We start from the raw sequence: 22987 nt of genomic DNA, 5'->3' as shown, positions 1-22987 counted from the left end.
GGGTGATGGGTTGCTATGGGTGAAGTGTTGCTATGTGTGATGGGTTGCTATGGGTGATGGGTTGCTATGGGTGAAGGGTTGCTATGGGTGAGGCGTTGCTATGGGTGATGGGTTGCTATGGGTGAAGTGTTGCTATGTGTGATGGGTTGCTATGGGTGAGGTGTTGCTATGTGTGATGGGTTGCTATGGGTGAAGTGTTGCTATGTGTGATGGGTTGCTATGGGAGAGGCGTTGCTATGGGTGATGGGTTGCTATGGGTGAAGGGTTGCTATGTGTGATGGGTTGCTATGGGTGATGGGTTGCTATGGGTGATGGGTTGCTATGGGTGAGGTGTTGCTATGTGTGATGGGTTGCTATGGGTGAGGCGTTGCTATGGGTGATGGGTTGCTATGGGTGATGGGTTGCTATGGATGAGGCGTTGCTATGTGTGATGGGTTGCTATGTGTGATGGGTTGCTATGGGTGATGGGTTGCTATGGGTGAGGCGTTGCTATGGGTGATGGGTTGCTATGGGTGAAGTGTTGCTATGTGTGATGGGTTGCTATGGGTGATGGGTTGCTATGGGTGAGGTGTTGCTATGTGTGATGGGTTGCTATGGGTGAGGCGTTGCTATGGGTGAAGTGTTGCTATGTGTGATGGGTTGCTATGGGTGAGGTGTTGCTATGGGTGATGGGTTGCTATGGGTGAAGTGTTGCTATGGGTGACGGGTTTCTATGGGTGAGGCGTTGCTATGGGTGATGGGTTGCTATGGGTGATGGGTTGCTATGGGTGAAGTGTTGCTATGGGTGATGGGTTGCTATGGGTGAAGTGTTGCTATGGGTGACGGGTTTCTATGGGTGAGGCGTTGCTATGGGTGATGGGTTGCTATGGGTGATGGGTTGCTATGGGTGAAGTGTTGCTATGTGTGATGGGTTGCTATGTGTGATGGGTTGCTATGTGTGATGGGTTGCTATGGGTGAGGCGTTGCTATGGGTGATGGGTTGCTATGGGTGAAGTGTTGCTATGTGTGATGGGTTGCTATGGGTGAGGCGTTGCTATGGGTGAAGGGTTGCTATGGGTGAAGTGTTGCTATGTGTGATGGGTTGCTATGGGTGACCGGTTGCTATGGGTGACCGGTTGCTATGGGTGATGGGTTGCTATGGGTGAAGGGTTGCTATGGGTGAGGTGTTGCTATGGGTGAGGTGTTGCTATGGGTGATGGGTTGCTATGGGTGAAGTGTTGCTATGTGTGATGGGTTGCTATGGGTGAGGCGTTGCTATGGGTGAAGGGTTGCTATGGGTGAAGTGTTGCTATGTGTGATGGGTTGCTATGGGTGACCGGTTGCTATGGGTGACCGGTTGCTATGGGTGATGGGTTGCTATGTGTGATGGGTTGCTATGTGTGATGGGTTGCTATGGGTGATGGGTTGCTATGGGTGAAGTGTTGCTATGGGTGATGGGTTGCTATGGGTGATGGGTTGCTATGGGTGACGGGTTTCTATGGGTGATGGGTTGCTATGGGTGATGGGTTGCTATGGGTGAAGTGTTGCTATGTGTGATGGGTTGCTATGGGTGATGGGTTGCTATGGGTGAAGTGTTGCTATGGGTGATGGGTTGCTATGGGTGATGGGTTGCTATGGGTGATGGGTTGCTATGGGTGAAGTGTTGCTATGGGTGATGGGTTGCTATGGGTGATGGGTTGCTATGGGTGATGGGTTGCTATGGGTGAAGTGTTGCTATGGGTGACCGGTTGCTATGGGTGAGACGTTGCTATGGGTGAAGCGTTGCTATGGGTGAGACGTTGCTATGGGTGAAGCGTTGCTATGGGTGAAGCGTTGCTATGGGTGAGACGTTGCTATGGGTTAAGCGTTGCTATGGGTGATGGGTTGCTATGGGTGAAGCGTTGCTATGGGTGATGGGTTGCTATGGGTGAGGCGTTGCTATGGGTGAGGCGTTGCTATGGGTGAGGCGTTGCTATGGGTGACCGGTTGCTATGGGTGAGGCGTTGCTATGGGTGACCGGTTGCTATGGGTGAGGCGTTGCTATGGGTGACCGGTTGCTATGGGTGAGGCGTTGCTATGGGTGACCGGTTGCTATGGGTGAGGCGTTGCTATGGGTGACCGGTTGCTATGGGTGAGGCGTTGCTATGGGTGACCGGTTGCTATGGGTGAGGCGTTGCTATGGGTGACCGGTTGCTATGGGTGACCGGTTGCTATGGGTGACCGGTTGCTATGGGTGACCGGTTGCTATGGGTGACGGGCTCTTTCACCCAGTACAGGGCCCTGTAGAGGTGACCAATCAGGAGGCAGAGATTTCTGGGTACATCTTACCTTCTGTCATTGTATGATGTCATTGTGTGACGTCATGGGAGGATCTCACACCCCGCCCCCTCTCTCCCCTGCACTCTGATACACACCGCTCTCCGAATCCTGTCAGGAACTCCTCTCGGCCAATCAGAGAGCGGCACCACGGACTTGTGACGCGGAGCGGCGAATCACAGAGCCGATGGGTTCCAATTTCCCGCCAAAAACTGAAAAGGGGGCGAGTCTAGTCCTCCGGCCATTCAGCGGGCGTCTGGCGGTGACGGACCCGGCGGCCGTCCAATCAGAAGTCTCCTCTCCGGTATAAGAGGCGGGCGGCCCCGGGGAGGCTCGGCTCTCGGTGACAGGTGGGGGGAGGGGAACAGCTGACTCCGCGAACAGAAGGACACGCCCAACCGACCCAACATGACGGAGGTGGAGCCCCGGGGGGGCCCCGAGCCGGCCCTACAGGAGCCCGACCAGGAAACCGCGACCCCGCCCACCCGGACCCAGGACCAGGCCAACAAGAAAGTGCTGGGTGAGGGCCGTATATATATATATATGTGTATGGACTGGTGTATATGTGTGTGTGTATATAGACTGGTCCCATATACCGGACCCAGGCCAACAAGAAAGTGCTGGGTGAGGGCCGTATACCCGCAGTATGGACCGGGCTGTATATATTATATATGTGTATGGACCGGGCCGTGTATATATATATATATATATATATATATATATATATACTGGACCCAAGCCAACAATATAGTGCTGGGTGAGGGCCATATACCCTGCGTATGGACCGGGCTGTATATATTATATATGTGTATGGACCGGGCCGTGTGTATATATATATATATACTGGACCCAAGCCAACAATATAGTGCTGGGTGAGGGCCGTATACCTGGCGTATGGACCGGGCTGTATATATTATATATGTGTGTGAGGGCCGTATACCCGGCGTATGGACCGGGCTGTATATATTATATATGTGTGTGAGGGCCGTATACCTGGCGTATGGACCGGGCTGTATATATTATATATGTGTGTGAGGGCCGTATACCTGGCGTATGGACCGGGCTGTATATATTATATATGTGTGTGAGGGCCGTATACCTGGCGTATGGACCGGGCTGTATATATTATATATGTGTGTGAGGGCCGTATACCCGGCGTATGGACCGGGCTGTATATATTATATGTGTGTGAGGGCCGTATACCCGGCGTATGGACCGAGCTGTATATATGTGTGTGTGTGTGAGGGCCGTATACCTGGCGTATGGACCGGGCTGTATATATTATATATGTGTGTGAGGGCCGTATACCCGGCGTATGGACCGGGCTGTATATATGTGTGTGTGTGAGGGCCGTATACCCGCAGTATGGACCGAGCTGTATATATGTGTGTTTGTGTGTGAGGGCCGTATACCCGGCGTATGGACCGGGCTGTATATATTATATATGTGTGTGAGGGCCGTATACCTGGCGTATGGACCGGGCTGTATATATTATATATGTGTGTGAGGGCCGTATACCCGGCGTATGGACCGAGCTGTATATATGTGTGTGTGTGTGTGTGAGGGCCGTATACCTGGCGTATGGACCGGGCTGTATATATTATATATATGTGTGTGAGGGCCGTATACCTGGCGTATGGACCGGGCTGTATATATTATATATGTGTGTGAGGGCCGTATACCCGGCGTATGGACCGAGCTGTATATATGTGTGTGTGTGAGGGCCGTATACCTGGCGTATGGACCGGGCTGTATATATTATATATGTGTGTGAGGGCCGTATACCCGGCGTATGGACCGAGCTGTATATATGTGTGTGTGTGTGTGAGGGCCGTATACCTGGCGTATGGACCGGGCTGTATATATTATATATGTGTGTGAGGGCCGTATACCCGGCGTATGGACCGGGCTGTATATATTATATATGTGTGTGAGGGCCGTATACCCGGCGTATGGACCGAGCTGTATATATGTGTGTGTGTGTGTGAGGGCCGTATACCTGGCGTATGGACCGGGCTGTATATATTATATATGTGTGTGTGAGGGCCGTATACCCGGCGTATGGACCGAGCTGTATATATATGTGTGTGTGAGAGGGCCGTATACCTGGCGTATGGACCGGGCTGTATATATTATATATGTGTGTGAGGGCCGTATACCCGGCGTATGGACCGGGGTGTATATATGTGTGTGTGTGTGAGGGCCGTATACCCGCAGTATGGACCGGGCTGTATATATGTGTGTGTGTGAGGGCCGTATACCCGCAGTATGGACCGAGCTGTATATATATGTGTGTGTGTGTGTGAGGGCCGTATACCCGCAGTATGGACCGGGCTGTATATATGTGTGTGTGTGAGGGCCGTATACCCGCAGTATGGACCGAGCTGTATATATGTGTGTGTGTGTGTGTGTGTGTGAGGGCCGTATACCTGGCGTATGGACCGGGCTGTATATATTATATATGTGTGTGAGGGCCGTATACCCGGCGTATGGACCGAGCTGTATATATGTGTGTGTGTGTGTGAGGGCCGTATACCTGGCGTATGGACCGGGCTGTATATATTATATATGTGTGTGAGGGCCGTATACCCGGCGTATGGACCGGGCTGTATATATGTGTGTGTGTGTGTGTGTGAGGGCCGTATACCTGGCGTATGGACCGGGCTGTATATATTATATATGTGTGTGAGGGCCGTATACCCGGCGTATGGACCGAGCTGTATATATATGTGTGTGTGTGAGGGCCGTATACCCGGCGTATGGACCGAGCTGTATATATGTGTGTGTGTGTGTGTGAGGGCCGTATACCTGGCGTATGGACCGGGCTGTATATATTATATATGTGTGTGAGGGCCGTATACCCGGCGTATGGACCGGGCTGTATATATTATATATGTGTGTGAGGGCCGTATACCCGGCGTATGGACCGAGCTGTATATATGTGTGTGTGTGTGAGAGGGCCGTATACCTGGCGTATGGACCGGGCTGTATATATTATATATGTGTGTGAGGGCCGTATACCCGGCGTATGGACCGGGGTGTATATATGTGTGTGTGTGTGAGGGCCGTATACCCGCAGTATGGACCGGGCTGTATATATGTGTGTGTGTGAGGGCCGTATACCCGCAGTATGGACCGAGCTGTATATATGTGTGTGTGTGTGTGAGGGCCGTATACCCGCAGTATGGACCGGGCTGTATATATGTGTGTGTGAGGGCCGTATACCCGCAGTATGGACCGAGCTGTATATATGTGTGTGTGTGTGAGGGCCGTATACCCGCAGTATGGACCGGGCTGTATATATGTGTGTGTGTGAGGGCCGTATACCCGCAGTATGGACCGAGCTGTATATATGTGTGTGTGTGTGAGGGCCGTATACCTGGCGTATGGACCGGGCTGTATATATTATATATGTGTGTGAGGGCCGTATACCCGGCGTATGGACCGAGCTGTATATATGTGTGTGTGTGTGTGAGGGCCGTATACCTGGCGTATGGACCGGGCTGTATATATTATATATGTGTGTGAGGGCCGTATACCTGGCGTATGGACCGGGCTGTATATATTATATATGTGTGTGAGGGCCGTATACCCGGCGTATGGACCGAGCTGTATATATATGTGTGTGTGTGTGTGAGGGCCGTATACCTGGCGTATGGACCGGGCTGTATATATTATATATGTGTGTGAGGGCCGTATACCCGGCGTATGGACCGAGCTGTATATATGTGTGTGTGTGTGAGGGCCGTATACCTGGCGTATGGACCGGGCTGTATATATTATATATATATATGTGTGTGAGGGCCGTATACCCGGAGTATGGACCGAGCTGTATATATGTGTGTGTGTGAGGGCCGTATACCTGGCGTATGGACCGGGCTGTATATATTATATATGTGTGTGAGGGCCGTATACCTGGCGTATGGACCGGGGTGTATATATATTATATATGTGTGTGTGAGGGCCGTATACCCTGCGTATGGACTGGGCTGTATATATGTGCGGATGGACCAGGCTGTGTGTATGTATGTGTATATATATATATATATATATATGAACCGGGCTGTATATATGTGTGTGTGTGTGTATGGACCGGGCTGTATGTGTATATAAACTGGTCCAATATACCGGACCCAGGCCAGCAAGATAGTGCTGGGTGAGGGCTGTATATGGACCAGCCCAATATATGGGACCACTGTGTGTAAAATATCACACACTAGAAGAGCGATAAGGAAGTGCTAGGTGTGAGGTGTATAGGACCGGTCCAATATATGGAAGACTGATAGTCTGGTGTGTATATGATTGGTTCCCCATCTGCATGTTGGAGGATTTGATCCTGATCACAGGAGCTTACACTCTAGTGAGCAGCTGTGGACATCTTACTACACCCGTCTACAGCTTGAATTGCAGTCGTGTGTGTGTGTGTATATATATGTGTGGATGTTGCCTTTTGACAGGCTTGGCGCTGAGCAGTGTTGGGTGTACCAACATGGCCCCCGGGCCACCTTACAAATGTTGGGTGTACCAACATGGCCCCCGGGCCACCTTACAAATGTTGGGTGTACCAACATGGCCCCCGGGCCACCTTACAAATGTTGGGTGTACCAACATGGCCCCCGGGCCACCTTACAACTGTTGGGTGTACCAACATGGCCTCCCTGGGCCATCTTGGCGACCTGTTAGCTCTGGTAACGGAAGTGACGTTCAGCCACGACCATCTTGGTACTCCCTGCAGTCTGAAGTCTCGCACGTCACACTTTTTCCCGGTCAGCTGGACTTGTATGAAGGGGGTTCAGGATTCAGAAGTTTGAACGCTCTTTTGATGGGGTATAAAATGGGGCGTGTTCCGTCATTAACAAACCTGTGACATCACAAGGCTCTCGCCGCTGGTTTTACAATTCAACATCAAAAACGGTCACATGTCATGCTCCGCTTACTGGTATAGTGTGAAAGCAATACTCAGCCGGGTGTACAAAGATGTCCGCTTGGTGCGGCCAAGTGCAGGGTGTACCAAGATGGTGGTGACGGAACCTCTTCTGTTACCAGATCTGACGGATTCTCTAATCGTGATTTAAAATCTTCACGTTATACAGAAAATGGGATTTTTAAAAAAAAAATATAAAAATTTCCAAAAAAAATGTCATTTGAAAGGCGGCTGAGCCGATGGCGTGTGACATAAAATATCGACAACCGCCGTTTTATTCTCTAGGGTCTCTACTGAAAAGAAAATAGATTTTAACTTGGAACCATCAGATGTCAGTAGAAGGTTTGAGTGTTCAAGGGGTTCAACTTCCCATCCATTGAGGAATTGTTACGGTGGGGGGGGGGGTGGGGAGAGAGGAGGGGGAGGGGACCCGAGTTTATTAACATGACATCTACCATAAGGCTGTCTAGTAGCGCAGGGGACGTGGGTTGGGCACAGCGAAATCTGCACTACAGGAAACCCTCCAGCAGATGGAGACAAAGCTCCATCACCAAGAGATGGAAGAATGGAGGTCGGTTTGCGTTGATTACTCTGCACCCCCCGCGGGGGGGGGGGGGGGAGATTAGGGGTGTGGGATCATGAGTTTAGGCTAAAATGTATTGAGTTTTTTTTTTTGGGGGGGGGGGGGGGTGGATGTGGCAGATGGTGGGATGTGGTGGGGTTGGTACGGGAGGGGCTGCAATTATCAGATTAGCAGGTGGGGTGGTGGAGGGGTTGGCACAGGTGGGGGGTGCAATTAGCAGGTGTGGTGGAGGGGTTTGCAGGTGTGGTGTTGGAGTGGAAGGGTTGGTACATGTTGGGGGGGGGGGGGGGGGGGTTGGTGTGTGGAGCAATTAGCAGGTGGTGGAGGGGTTGGTAGATGGGGTGCGGTTTGGAGTTTACAGGTTGGCACGTGGAGGGGTTGGTAGATGGGGGGGGGGGGGGGGGGGGATGAGTTGGCACATGTAGGGTAGAGGGACTTGCGGGTGGGAGTGGAGGGGTTGGCAGATGGTGGGTGGAGGAATGGGGGGGTGGGGGGGAGTTGAGGCCAGTGGGGGGATTGGCAGGGTGGGTGGAATTTTTGATGGAGGGATTGGCCGTGTGTGTGGGGCCCCCCCATGCCAGAGTCTCTCTTGGGGTAGTGTGGTCAGATCCCCCCCCCCCACCCTCTAGGAAGACTCTTGGGCTCAGACCTAATGGCCTAATCAGCCGGTTGCCATGCTGCTGTGGCGGTGGGTGGAACTGGCACCACTTATCTTGCAGAGATGAATGACTTTCCAGTGTTGAGTATGTGGAGTTCCCGGAGATGACCTCCATATTGGGTGAGGTCTCCTAGAGGGAGTGAATGACCCCCCCCCCCCCCCCCCATGCCATAGATCAGGGTGGTGCAGGCTGGTGGTGGTGCGTCTGACTGGCGTTTTTTCTTGTGTTGCAGCCACCCAGGTGCAGGGCACGGTGAAGTGGTTCAATGTGCGGAATGGATACGGCTTTATAAACAGGTATGACATGGCGGGCTCTTCTCTTTGGGCTCTTCTCTTTGGGCTCTTCTCTTTGGGCTCTTCTCTTTGGGCTCTTCTCTTTGGGCTCTTCTCTTTGGGCTCTTCTCTTTGGGCTCTTCTCTTTGGGCTCTTCTCTTTGGGCTCTTCTCTTTGGGCTCTTCTCTTTGGGCTCTTCTCTTTGGGCTCTTCTCTTTGGGCTCTTCTCTTTGGGCTCTTCTCTTTGGGCTCTTCTCTTTGGGCTCTTCTCTTTGGGCTCTTCTCTTTGGGCTCTTCTCTTTGGGCTCTTCTCTTTGGGCTCTTCTCTTTGGGCTCTTCTCTTTGGGCTCTTCTCTTTGGGCTCTTCTCTTTGGGCTCTTCTCTTTGGGCTCTTCTCTTTGGGCTCTTCTCTTTGGGCTCTTCTCTTTGGGCTCTTCTCTTTGGGCTCTTCTCTTTGGGCTCTTCTCTTTGGGCTCTTCTCTTTGGGCTCTTCTCTTGGGCGGGGTTGGCAAGGGAGGGGGGTGCAATTAGCAGGTGGGGGGGGTGTGGTGGTGGAGGGGTTGGCACGGGTGGGGGGTGCTATTGGCAGATGTGGTGGTGGAGGGGTTGGCACGGGTGGGGGGTGTGGGGTTGGCATGGGTGTGGGGTTGGCCCAGGTGGGGGGTGCAATTGGCAGATGTGATGGAGGGGTTGGCACGGGTGGGGCGGTGCAATTGGCAGATGTGGTGGTGGGGGGGTGCAATTGGCAGATGTGGTGGTGGGGGGGTGCAATTGGCAGATGTGGTGGTGGAGAGGTTGGCACGGGTGGGGGGGTGTGGGGTTGGCCCAGGTGGGTGGTGCAATTGGCAGATGTGATGGAGGGGAGGGCACGGGTGGGGGGGTGCAATTGGCAGATGTGGTGGTGGAGGGGTTGGTATGGGTGGTGGATGCAATTGGCCGGTGTGGTGGTGGAGGGGTTGGTATGGGTGGGGGGTGCTATTGGTAGATGTGGTGGTGTTGGCACGGGTGTGGGGTTGGCATGGGTGGGGGGTGTGGGGTTGGCCCAGGTGGGGGGTGCAATTGGCAGATGTGATGGAGGGGTTGGCACGGGTGGGGGGGGGTGTAATTGGCAGATGTGCTGGTGGAGGGGTTGGTATGGGTGTGGGGTGCAATTGGCAGATGTGGTGGTGGGGTTGGAGTGGAAGGGTTGGTACATGTGGGTGGTGTGTGGAGCAAAATGGGGGTGATGATATGATATAATTACTAATATTAGTCTGGGGGGCGCTCTCCTCCGGGGGGGGGGGGGGGCGCTCTCCTCCTCCTCCTCTGGGGGGCGCCCTCTCCTCCGGTACACTAACACGAGACCTTTCTTACAGGAATGACACCAAGGAAGACGTCTTTGTCCATCAGGTAAGTGCCGGGCTCTCTGGGCGGTGTGCCCGGGGCTCTCTGGGCGGTGTGCCCGGGGCTCTCTGGGCGGTGACTCCGGGAGGGGATCCGCTAATATGGAAAGTAACCGTTTTTTCTTCACAGACGGCAATAAAGAGAAACAACCCTCGGAAGTTTCTTCGCAGCGTTGGGGACGGGGAGACGGTAGAGTTTGATGTGGTGGAAGGAGAGAAGGTGGGTGTTGGTCCTTGTAATGACGTGGTGGGGGGGGGGGGGGTGTTGTCGCTCCTTGGCGGCTCTTGTTTTATCCTCTTATCTCTGTTCAGGGCGCGGAAGCCGCCAATGTGACTGGCCCCGGGGGTGTGCCGGTGAAGGGCAGCAGATTTGCCCCAAACAGACGGAGGTTCCGTAGGCGCCCATTTCGGCCCAGAGGGGATATGGCCGGGTCTGGTGGCGAAGGTGGGAATGCAGAGCCTCTGAGTGAGGGGGAGAGAGGAGAGGATGCCTCCCCCCAGCAAAGACCACCACCACCACGTAGGCGCCCACCACCTTTCTTCTACAGGCGTCGCTTTGGAAGAGGCCCCAGGCCACCTGGTCAGCAGCAGGCCTCAGAGGTAAGCTTAAAACTTGTATATTGGTTTCCTGTGGCACCATGTAACGCCTGGGCACATATCCCGCTGGCTGATTCTACCGATGGAAGTGGAGGCACAAGTTGGGGCTTCAATCTGTAGTGGGTGCAGGGTGTATTGGGAGTTACACGTTGGGTCTCATGTCTGGAGGGTGGATTAGGAGGCAACTTTGGGTTTTTGGTCTGGGCAGGGTGGTTTAGAAGGCATATGTTGGGTTTTGTGTCTGAGGGTGGATTAGGAGGCACACGTTGGGTTCTCGGGTGTGCAGGGTGGCTTAGGAGGTAACTTTGGGTTTTTGGTTTGAGGGTGGATTAGGAGGCACATGTTGGGTTTTTAGTCTGCGGAGGGAGGATTAGGAGGCCCACGTTGGGTTCTCGTGTCTGCGGAGGGTGGATTAGGAGGCACACGTTGGGTTCTCGTGTCTGCGGAGGGTGGATTAGGAGGCCCACGCTGGGTTCTTGTGTCTGCGGAGGGATGAATAGGAGGCCCACGTTGGGTTCTCGTGTCTGTGGAGGGTGGATTAGGAGGCCCACGTTGGGTTCTCGTGTCTGCGGAGGGTGGATTAGGAGGCCCACGTTGGGTTCTCGTGTCTGCGGAGGGAGGATTAGGAGGCCCACGTTGGGTTCTCGTGTCTGCGGAGGGTGGATTAGGAGGCACACGTTGGGTTCTCGTGTCTGCGGAGGGTGGATTAGGAGGCCCACGCTGGGTTCTTGTGTCTGCGGAGGGATGAATAGGAGGCCCACGTTGGGTTCTCGTGTCTGTGGAGGGTGGATTAGGAGGCCCACGTTGGGTTCTCGTGTCTGCGGAGGGTGGATTAGGAGGCCCACGTTGGGTTCTTGTGTCTGCGGAGGGTGGATTAGGAGGCCCACGTTGGGTTCTTGTGTCTGCGGAGGGTGGATTAGGAGGCCCACGTTGGGTTCTCGTGTCTGCGGAGGGTGGATTAGGAGGCCCACGTTGGGTTCTCGTGTCTGTGGAGGGATGAATAGGAGGCACACGTTGGGTTCTCGTGTCTGTGGAGGGTGGATTAGGAGGAACACGTTGGGTTCTCGTGTCTGCGGAGGGATGAATAGGAGGCACACGTTGGGTTCTCGTGTCTGTGGAGGGTGGATTAGGAGGCACACGTTGGGTTCTCGTGTCTGTGGAGGGTGGATTAGGAGGCACACGTTGGGTTCTCGTGTCTGTGGAGGGTGGATTAGGAGGCCCACGTTGGGTTCTCGTGTCTGCGGAGGGTGGATTAGGAGGGACACGTTAGGTTCTCGTGTCTGCGGAGGGTGGATTAGGAGGCACACGTTGGGTTCTCGTGTCTGCGGAGGGATGAATAGGAGGCACACGTTGGGTTCTCGTGTCTGCGGAGGGTGGATTAGGAGGGACACGTTGGGTTCTCGTGTCTGCGGAGGGTGGATTAGGAGGCCCACGTTGGGTTCTCGTGTCTGCGGAGGGTGGATTAGGAGGCCCACGTTGGGTTCTCGTGTCTGCGGAGGGTGGATTAGGAGGGACACGTTAGGTTCTCGTGTCTGCGGAGGGTGGATTAGGAGGCCCACGTTGGGTTCTCGTGTCTGCGGAGGGATGAATAGGAGGCACACGTTGGGTTCTCGTGTCTGCGGAGGGTGGATTAGGAGGCACACGTTGGGTTCTCGTGTCTGCGGAGGGTGGATTAGGAGGCACACGTTGGGTTCTCGTGTCTGTGGAGGGTGGATTAGGAGGCACACGTTGGGTTCTCGTGTCTGTGGAGGGTGGATTAGGAGGCCCACGTTGGGTTCTCGTGTCTGCGGAGGGTGGATTAGGAGGGACACGTTAGGTTCTCGTGTCTGCGGAGGGTGGATTAGGAGGCACACGTTGGGTTCTCGTGTCTGCGGAGGGATGAATAGGAGGCGCACGTTGGGTTCTCGTGTCTGCGGAGGGTGGATTAGGAGGCACACGTTGGGTTCTCGTGTCTGCGGAGGGTGGATTAGGAGGCACACGTTGGGTTCTCGTGTCTGTGGAGGGTGGATTAGGAGGCACACGTTGGGTTCTCGTGTCTGTGGAGGGTGGATTAGGAGGCACACGTTGGGTTCTCGTGTCTGTGGAGGGATGAATAGGAGGCACACGTTGGGTTCTCGTGTCTGCGGAGGGTGGATTAGGAGGCCCACGTTGGGTTCTCGTGTCTGCGGAGGGTGGATTAGGAGGCACACGTTGGGTTCTCGTGTCTGCGGAGGGTGGATTAGGAGGCACACGTTGGGTTCTCGTGTCTGTGGAGGGTGGATTAGGAGGCACACGTTGGGTTCTCGTGTCTGCGGAGGGATGAATAGGAGGCGCACGTTGGGTTCTCGTGTCTGCGGAGGGTGGATTAGGAGGCACACGTTGGGTTCTCGTGTCTGCGGAGGGTGGATTAGGAGGCACACGTTGGGTTCTCGTGTCTGTGGAGGGTGGATTAGGAGGCACACGTTGGGTTCTCGTGTCTGCGGAGGGATGAATAGGAGGCGCACGTTGGGTTCTCGTGTCTGCGGAGGGTGGATTAGGAGGCACACGTTGGGTTCTCGTGTCTGCGGAGGGTGGATTAGGAGGCACACGTTGGGTTCTCGTGTCTGTGGAGGGTGGATTAGGAGGCACACGTTGGGTTCTCGTGTCTGCGGAGGGATGAATAGGAGGCGCACGTTGGGTTCTCGTGTCTGCGGAGGGTGGATTAGGAGGCCCACGTTGGGTTCTCGTGTCTGCGGAGGGTGGATTAGGAGGCACACGTTGGGTTCTCGTGTCTGCGGAGGGTGGATTAGGAGGCACACGTTGGGTTCTCGTGTCTATGAAGGGTGGATTAGGAGGCGCACGTTGGGTTCTCGTGTCTGCAGAGGGTGGATTAAGTAGGCCCATGTTGGGTTCTCGTGTCTGCGGAGGGTGGATTAGGAGGCCCACGTTGGGTTCTCGTGTCTGCGGAGGGTGGATTAAGTAGGCCCACGTTGGGTCTTGTATTGGCCTTGGTTGGGGTCAGAGTACTAGAAGTCTCCATGGTCTTCTGTCTCTCCTGTAGGATGCGGAGAATAAAGATCCAGCATCGGCAGAAGCTCGGCCTGGTGGAGATGACCAGCAGAGGCCGCCTCCACGTCGCTTCCGTCCCAGATGGCGCAGGTATGAGCACACGGGCACTTGAGCCAACATTGGGTGCAGCATGGGTGTATCTGGAAGGGGTGGTGTTTGGAGGCAAATTTTACTGCTTGAGGGTGATGTTTAACCACCTGATCTTGTTGGGCCAACAGTTCAAGTCTAGGGGCAGTAAAGATGTTGGGCCATCAGACTTCCATGAAGAGCTGGGGTGCCATCTCCAGTGTACCCTCAGGGTTCCCCCAGTGCTCATTTCCAGGGCAGGAAGAGTAGCTGCCTCCTTCCAGAAGCTATGGGGAGAGCTTTGATGTCCTAAACGTTCAGTTGGAGGGGATAGTGAAGGTACACCAGAGTTCAGATTAAGAACAGACCAAGGTGGACTTTTCTGCTGGTGGGCACTCTCGGTGAGGCGCTATGAAGAGGTCGTTTTTATACAAGCTTCTCATTCCCCCAACTCTATAGAAGTGTGGGCACAAGGTTTACCATAGACTTGCTCCCCTGTAGCTGGTGTGCATACCCGGAATGCCTCACGAATGGCGTGTGATGAGGACGGGCGCTGTGGTTGAATGGTGCTGTGGTAGAATGCGCTGATCCTTGGCATGTCTCTGGGTATCCAGGCCTGAGGACTTGGAGCAGCATTTATATTTCTCTGGGTGTTCTAATGTTTTTTTCCCTGTATCTCCTCACAGACCTTTCCGCCCTCGACCCCCGCCAACGCAGACCGCCGAAGGAGGAGAGAATGCTCCCAAACCCGCAGCTAACGAAGAGCTCCGTCCAGAGCCTCAGCGTCAGAGGAACCGCCCCTATTTCCAGCGTCGGAGGAGGGGAGGAGGGGCAGCAGGGCAGGCCGCAGCCCCGGTGGGTTTTCTGGGTCTTTGCATATGAAGGTTCTTTTGAGGATAATGAGACCATTTCTAACCTGGATTTTTTTTCTTTTCTACAGGGTGAGGAAAAGAATGCAGCTGAGCCCAGCCAGAGCCCCCCGTCAGAAGATGCTGCAAAGCCATCGGGTGGCCCTACAGAGGCTGGGAAGAGCCAGGCTGAGGTACGTGTTCAACCATCTCCTAGACGTCTCCAGTATCATGGCTGCCTGTAGCTTCAGATCCTCATCTTTTAGAGTGATGATGGCTTTTTAGCAAGCCCTGCCCTCTAGATGAGCTTTATTATGGCTGAGGTCCGTTAAATTTGCTTCCCCATATTCCATCGGCATCATAAAGACTAAACGCTGATTGGTTTAGGCTCCAGACCTGTTGCTTTTGGTGTCTGGAGCTCAACTTGTCGGGGTTGGTATTCCGGTGTGGAGCTTCTAATGACCAATGTATTGTGTGGTGCTCCTGATGGTGGGGCTGGATGTTCCTATTTGGTAGTAATTCCAGTATCTACTCCATTCAGGCCTCTTCTTCTCCTCCACCCCCAGCTGTGGTAGCAGATGTCCCTGCTCCAGAGTGACCCCTCAAATACCAGCTGCATCTGTTATCAGGTATTGTAGAGGCCTTCCCATGTACACCCCCCCCCCCCCTGTCGGATGTTATAGATGGGGGTGGGCTCTTCTTGGTGGGCTCTTCTTGGTGGGCTCTTCTTGGTGGGCTCTTCTTGGTGGGCTCTTCTTGGTGGGCTCTTCTTGGTGGGCTCTTCTTGGTGGGCTCTTCTTGGTGGGCTCTTCTTGGTGGGCTCTTCTTGGTGGGCTCTTCTCAGTAGGTTGAGGTGGTGGTGGTGTGGATGAACTTCTCTGGGTGGGCTCTTCAGAGGTGGTGGTGTGGATGAACTTCTCTGGGTGGGCTCTTCAGAGGTGGTGGTGTGGATGAACTTCTCTGGGTGGGCTCTTCAGAGGTGGTGGTGTGGATGAACTTCTCTGGGTGGTTGGCTCTTCAGAGGTGGTGGTGTGGATGAACTTCTCTGGGTGGTTGGCTCTTCAGAGGTGGTGGTGTGGATGAACTTCTCTGGGTGGTTGGCTCTTCAGAGGTGGTGGTGTGGATGAACTTCTCTGGGTGGTTGGCTCTTCAGAGGTGGTGGTGTGGATGAACTTCTCTGGGTGGTTGGCTCTTCAGAGGTGGTGGTGTGGATGAACTTCTCTGGGTGGTTGGCTCTTCTTGGGTGGGCTCTTCTTGGGTGGGCTCTTCAGAGGTGGTGGTGTGGATGAACTTCTCTGGGTGGTTGGCTCTTCTTGGGTGGGCTCTTCTTGGGTGGGCTCTTCAGAGGTGGTGGTGTGGATGAACTTCTCTGGGTGGTTGGCTCTTCTTGGGTGGGCTCTTCAGAGGTGGTGGTGTGGATGAACTTCTCTGGGTGGTTGGCTCTTCTTGGGTGGGCTCTTCAGAGGTGGTGGTGTGGATGAACTTCTCTGGGTGGTTGGCTCTTCTTGGGTGGGCTCTTCAGAGGTGGTGGTGTGGATGAACTTCTCTGGGTGGTTGGCTCTTCTTGGGTGGGCTCTTCAGAGGTGGTGGTGTGGATGAACTTCTCTGGGTGGTTGGCTCTTCTTGGGTGGGCTCTTCAGAGGTGGTGGTGTGGATGAACTTCTCTGGGTGGTTGGCTCTTCTTGGGTGGGCTCTTCAGAGGTGGTGGTGTGGATGAACTTCTCTGGGTGGTTGGCTCTTCTTGGGTGGGCTCTTCAGAGGTGGTGGTGTGGATGAACTTCTCTGGGTGGTTGGCTCTTCTTGGGTGGGCTCTTCAGAGGTGGTGGTGTGGATGAACTTCTCTGGGTGGTTGGCTCTTCTTGGGTGGGCTCTTCAGAGGTGGTGGTGTGGATGAACTTCTCTGGGTGGTTGGCTCTTCTTGGGTGGGCTCTTCAGAGGTGGTGGTGTGGATGAACTTCTCTGGGTGGTGGGCTCTTCTTGGGTGGGCTCTTCAGAGGTGGTGGTGTGGATGAACTTCTCTGGGTGGTGGGCTCTTCTTGGGTGGGCTCTTCAGAGGTGGTGGTGTGGATGAACTTCTCTGGGTGGTGGGCTCTTCTTGGGTGGGCTCTTCTTTGGTGGGCTCTTCTTTGGTGGGCTCTTCTTTGGTGGGGGTGGTGGTGGTGTGGACGAACTTCTCTGGGTGGTGGGCTCTTCTTTGGTGGGCTCTTCTTTGGTGGGCTCTTCTTTGGTGGGCTCTTCTTTGGTGGGGGTGGTGGTGGTGTGGACGAACTTCTCTGGGTGGTGGGCTCTTCTTTGGTGGGCTCTTCTTTGGTGGGCTCTTCTTTGGTGGGCTCTTCTTTGGTGGGCTCTTCTTTGGTGGGGGTGGTGGTGGTGTGGACGAACTTCTCAGGGTGGTTGGCTCTTAGGAGTGAGGTGATAGCTCATCTCTTGGGGAGGGGGCACACTTGTTTGGACTTTGACCCATGTCTTTTTCTTTTCTTCCTCAGGTGCCTTGGATTTCCATCTTACTGCAGCATTCATCTTTGGAGCACAATGTGGGATGACATGGGGCGTGTCACTATGTATGGGATTGTATGCACTTTAGGGCTTTATTTCTTTATTGCACTGACTTGTGCTGTAGTAAAGATGGAAAACCACAATCTGTGTTCTGTCGTTTGTTCAGTCTATGGATGGGGGGTGTAAAATCGCTATGGGGAATGGCTGTCCTTGAGTTAGGTGCCAGCTGGTCCTGGCGGGTGGGACGGGGGGTGTTGACTGGAGAGAAACGAAGGTTGTACATGGTGGTCTGGATCCTTCAGTCAATGGGAGTACATACATTCATCTCTGTAACCTCAAAACACTGCATTCTTCACCCAGAACTTGAGTCAGCCCTGCGTGGGGGTTCCTCACCGTCAGCCCTGCGTGGGGGTTCCTCACCGTCAGCCCTGCGTGGGGGTTCCTCACCGTCAGCCCTGCGTGGGGGTTCCTCACCGTCAGCCCTGCGTGGGGGTTCCTCACCGTCAGCCCTGCGTGGGGGTTCCTCACCGTCAGCCCTGCGTGGGGGTTCCTCACCGTCAGCCCTGCGTGGGGGTTCCTGCGTGGGGGTTCCTCACCCACAGCGTATTGACTTGGATGACAAGGTGTCCTTCATTCTTGGATGGCCATGTTACGTGAGACCACATTTGAGTAAATCTACCTCCTGGGCATGTTCTTCAATCTACCTGGCATCTTCCACCTCAAAGTCCTACCTGTTCAGGAGGTGCTGGCAGGGCATGTTCCTCAGGTGTGTACCCCTTAGCGGTAACAAGTGGATGGTGGACAATGAGGAGATGGTTCCCCAGTGAACAGATATGGGGTAGCCAGTCTTGGTAGGAAAAAGGAGCTACTACAGTGAGCTGGTGGGATTTCATGTGTTGAATGAGTTGAGGCAAACAGATTAAACTGCCCTAACAAAGCTGGAGAACGCACCCCTGAGGACGGGTTCTGGGACTATTCTATAATGGTTTGGTAGTTGCACCCCCTCCATTTCCACCTTGTATTGCCTGTGCTGGTCAGACTACTTTGCATGATCCAGTGGTGGTTCTACAAGTTATGAAACCACTTCTGGTGTACAGATAACCTGGTGCACTGGAGCTCATCCACAACTTGCCACAGAATTCCACCTGCCAAGTCCATAGCCTAGGTCAGTGATGGGGAACCTTGGCACCCCCAGATGTTTTGGAACTACATTTCCCATGATGCTCTGGCACTCTGCAATGTAGTTGAGCATTATGGGAAACGTTCCAAAACATCTGGGGTGCCAAGGTTCGCCATCACTGGCCTAGGTGGTATTTTAAAGCCAGGTCTTGGGTTTTGCCGTACAATGGCCAACGCCAAGGATGCGTCTCATTGGGTGGAGGAGCACAGAATGGGTGAGGCCTTCTAAGCAAGCGCCTCATCCAATATCTGCTTTGGCATACCTTGCTCTCAACCCAGACCCACCAGCAGAACTTGTGCCTTTAGCTTCTCCTGCTGGTGGTCTGTACTGTACCTAGCGACTGTCCTAACTCCAGACTCGCCTTTTACTGTCTGCGTATGTTCCTACACAAAATTCTTGTGTAGAAACATCCAATGTTCTTGCAGTCTTGTGTAGGATGAGTTCATCCTTCGTAGTCCTGGATCAGAACCTACTACTTCCCAGGTGGCCAATACATGTCTTTAGGAAGAGGACCTACACCAGTGATGGCCAACCTTGGCACCCCAGATGTGTTGGAACTACATTTCCCATGATGCTCCACTACACTGCAGGAGCATCATGGGAAATGTAGTTCCAACACATCTGGGGTGCTGAGGTTCGCCATCACTGACCCTACACCATTTGATAGGTTGTGTGATGACCATGCTGGCCCATCACAAGGCTTCCATCTGTGGGTCTCGACTGCCATTCTGACAAGGTGCTCGGAGTGGTGGAGCTGTGTGATTGGATACTTTGCAGCTCCAGGGCGGAGTAGTAAAATATAAATGCTCCATCTGTTTTCGGTCTAAGCTGCCTCGTCTCCGGGTCTGTAATTCCTCACATGCTCCTCCACTGGTGAGGTCTGTCAAGGAGTCGGTATTATGTTCTTGGCTGTGAATAGAAGAATTTTTTAGACCATACACCAGTGGCCTGCCCCTAAAAGGGTGTGTTATAGGCGAGGTGATTATTGCTGGAAGAGGATGTAAAGGTCTATTAAACCGGCACCCTGAAGCTCTATCAGGTGTTGGGCGGTTGGAGGTGCTCGTGCGTTGTGGTCGCTGGCACAGCAGAAGTGCTACATTGTTCTCAGACCTGCCAAACCTGTCCTCGTAATCTTCAACACCGGGCTCACTAAGCTGCTGTGCCAGAGACGACTGTGTAGATTTTGAGGCCCGCGCCCCTCTGCGGGGTGATTGATACAGATGGGCCACATGCCCCCCCCATGTGGGGTGATCCCTACCTGGATGATGGGGTTCCCTTACAGGGTGGTGTGTTTTTATGGCAGACTTCCCTTCCAGTGACCCTTCAGACCAGGGGTCTCAAACTGGTGGCCCTCCAGCTGTTGCAAAACTACAACTCCCATGAGGCTTTGCTAGGCGGACGGTTACATGCATTACACCCTTGGGCAGACGCATGATGGGACTCATAGTTCCACAACAGCTGGAGGGCCACCAGTTTGAGACCCCCCCCCCCCCCCCGGCTTCAGACCATCTGCGGCTGTAAAAACCCAGCATGATTTTTATGTTTTTGACCCTTTACGACTCTCACAGGCTGTAGAACGGAGGTCCCCATTGCACCACATCGTGTAGTGATCAATGCTGTAGGGAGGTGCCCCATCTGACTTCTGTTCACGCAATGTTGGGATTGATTTGCTAGCTCTTACTGTGATGGAGGGACAGAGATCAGTCGCTCAAAGCTGAATCTACTTGGAGAAATTCCTTAACTGACTTCTGTAAGCTCCACGTGGCCTGCCATGCTTGTACTTCAGGGGTTCAAGACACTTGCTACACCTGTGGTGCCTATTGGTCTATCTCCCCCCAAGTCTCTTGGGTTTTGGCAGCTAGTGCCTAGTTGTCTTTCATGTTTCCCCCACACAATGTGAGGTGGCTCCTCTGCTGAGCCTCTCCTAGAACATGTGGATATCTGCTCACAAGTCCATCAACTTTGCTTTACATGGTCCTCTTCACCAACCGAGTTGGTCCAAAGTGGTTCCCCGCTAGACTAAAATGGGGTACGCACAAAAATTCTGTACTAGACACGATTGTTCAATTTGCATATAGTGCGTACACCACATTCAGTTTAGACTTGGAATGGATGAGCCTGACGTTGTCCTGCTGGTGACTGGTGGTGTATTACTTGGCCTCTCATGGCATGCTCCTCAAACTGCCCAGTGGAACAGTCTGTTCTATATGAACGCCTATGGAAGCCCCCCTAACACCAGTGAAGATGCAGGTTCTTCAGAGCTTCATAATGACCATATCATGTGTTGCTTCTCCCATGGGTGGCTTTAATGAAATGCAATGCCCCTGTGGACCTCAATGAAGATGTGGTCACTCTGAGTAGGGCACCTCAAGGGGAGGTATTGCTGTCTGTAGCAGAATAGAAGGTAGAATCAGCACTTGGGTGTCCAAGAATTACTATGTGACCTGCATACCTTCACCTAGTTTCCAGAGCACCCAGAAGGCTCAGTTGTGCGAATAGTGAGTTTCCCATTGGGCTGTGCTGCTTCACCGACCAATAACCATGGTTTGGGGGGGACATGTTTTATGTATATGTAATGAGGCTGCCTGGGTTTGGTTGGAAGCGGCCTCCTCTCTCCTGCTAGTGGTGGAGAACCATTTATGGGATCCCAGACCCTCTATAGAGAGTAATTCTACGTGGAGAAGGTAGGTTCTCCCTTTTGGTGGGGTCTGATAAGGAGTGACATTGGTACCTCCTGCTGAAATGAGATCATTGAACCACAATAGACTTCAGGCGTTCAGAGTGGACTGTGTAGAATGTGGCAGTGGGAAGGGAACAGTAAAGCACAATCTGTGTAGCACCGCTCAGCATAAACACCCATTGGCCCTACACCATTATGGCCATAACATTCTGGCTGTGATTAACATTAATCATCTGGTTACAATGGCATCTGAAGGTGGGGGGGATATGTTAGGCAGCAAGTGAACATGTTGTTCCTGAAGGTGTGATGAAAGCAGCAGAAAAATGGACCAGTGTAAGGATTTGAGGGACTTTGAGAAGGACCAAAATGTAATTGTCTAGACAATGGGCTCATATGGAGTTTGGTGGGATGAGGCCCATTGATGGAGGTAGGGGGGAAAGGAAAGCCCATTGATTTGGGGGAGGGGGGCAAAGTAAGGCCCATTGATGGGGGGGGTGGGGGATGAGGTCCATTGATGGAGGTAGGGGGAAAGGAAAGCCTATTAACTTTGGGGGGGGGGGGGGGAGTAAGGCCCATTGGAGGAGGTGGGAGGCCCATTGATGGAGGTTTGAGGTAGGGGGGGAAGGCTCAATGATGAAGGTTGAGGTGGGGTGGGGGGGGGGGGGGGGGGGGAAGGCTCATTGAAGAAGGTTGAGGTGGGGGGAAGGTCCATTGATGGAGGTAGGGGAATAAGGAAGGCCTATTGATGAAGGTTGAGGTGGGGGGGAAGGCTCATTTGGTGGAGGTAAGGGCTCATTGATAGAGGTGGGGAGAAAGGCTCATTGACAGAGGTTGGGGGCTCATTACTGGAGGGTGGAGAGGGAAGGCTCATTGACGGAGGTGGTGGTGGGGTGAGAGGCCCATTGATGAAGGTTGAGGTGGAGGGGAAGGCTCATTTGGTGGAGGTTGGGGACTCATTACTGGAGGGTGGAGAGGGAAGGCTCATTGACTGAGGTGGTGGTGGGGTGAGAGGCCCATTGATGAAGGTGGAGGTTGAGAGGGAAGGCTCATTGACGGAGGTTGGGGACTCATTACTGGAGGGTGGAGAGGGAAGGCTCATTGACGGAGGTGGTGGGGTGGGAGGCCCATTGATGAAGGTTGAGGTGGAGGTTGAGAGGGAAGGCTCATTGACGGAGGTTGGGGACTCAGTACTGGAGGGTGGAGAGGGAAGGCTCATTGACGGAGGTGGTGGTGGGGTGGGAGGCCCATTGATGAAGGTTGAGGTGGAGGGGAAGGCTCATTTGGTGGAGGTTGAGAGGGAAGGCTCGTTGACGGAGGTTCTGGTGGGAGTTCCATTGATGAAAGTTGAGGTGGGTGGGGAGGCTCACTGGTGGAGGTGGGGTGGAAGGCTCATTGCCTGAGGTTGAGGGCTCATTAATGGAGGTTGGGGAGGGAATGCTAATTTATCGGGGGGGCTCATTGATGGAGGTGGGGAGGGAAGGCTGGCACGTATAATCCAACCTAATAGAAGAACTACTGGAGCTCACATTACTGGTGAAGGTAATTCTGGTTTTGATAGGTGTTGGAGCATCACAGTTTGTTGTGTATGGGGCGGTGTAGGCCGGTCACGATGCCCATGCTGACCCCTGTCCACAGCCAAACGCACCTACAATGGGCACGCGAGTAACAGAACTGGACCACAGAGCAATGGAAGGAGGTGACCCGGTCTGATGAATTCAGGAATGGTTTGAGGAACATGAGTTTGAGGTGTTGACTTTGCCTCCAGATCTCATTCCAAGGGACAATCTGTGGGATGTGCTGGAAGAACAAGTCTGATCCATGGAGTCCCCACCCCCAGGACTTCCAGAATCTACTAGTGGGGGCATGGCGCCAGATACCACCGTGTACCTTCAGAGGTCTAGTGGCCTCCATGCCTTGAAGGGTCAGGAAAGGAGGATCTACTCGTGAAGTTCTGTGTGATGGGTGTATGTGGAAACCA

The 22987-nt window shown here is 53.7% G+C and overlaps 1 protein-coding gene across 1 annotated transcript; it reads left to right on the top strand.

The window, feature by feature from the left end:
• The first annotated feature begins 2596 nt into the window (after positions 1-2596).
• LOC143962436 (Y-box-binding protein 2-A-like) lies at positions 2597-17292 on the top strand. The gene is made up of 10 exons (XM_077471711.1): positions 2597-2815; positions 8694-8757; positions 10089-10122; positions 10246-10335; positions 10428-10715; positions 13732-13829; positions 14492-14660; positions 14746-14847; positions 15195-15282; positions 17140-17292. Exons 1-9 carry the CDS (start codon positions 2704-2706, stop codon positions 15249-15251), a joined length of 1014 nt encoding a protein of 337 aa, XP_077327837.1. The 5' UTR covers positions 2597-2703; the 3' UTR covers positions 15252-15282; positions 17140-17292.
• Positions 17293-22987: the final 5695 nt, after the last annotated feature.

Source organism: Lithobates pipiens, unplaced genomic scaffold (assembly GCF_037356315.1).
Source record: "Lithobates pipiens isolate NorthernLeopardFrog02 unplaced genomic scaffold, aLitPip1_a1.2 Scaffold_8, whole genome shotgun sequence".
Classification (NCBI taxonomy): Eukaryota; Metazoa; Chordata; class Amphibia; order Anura; family Ranidae; genus Lithobates; species Lithobates pipiens.
This window is presented reverse-complemented; position numbering and strand designations above follow the sequence as displayed.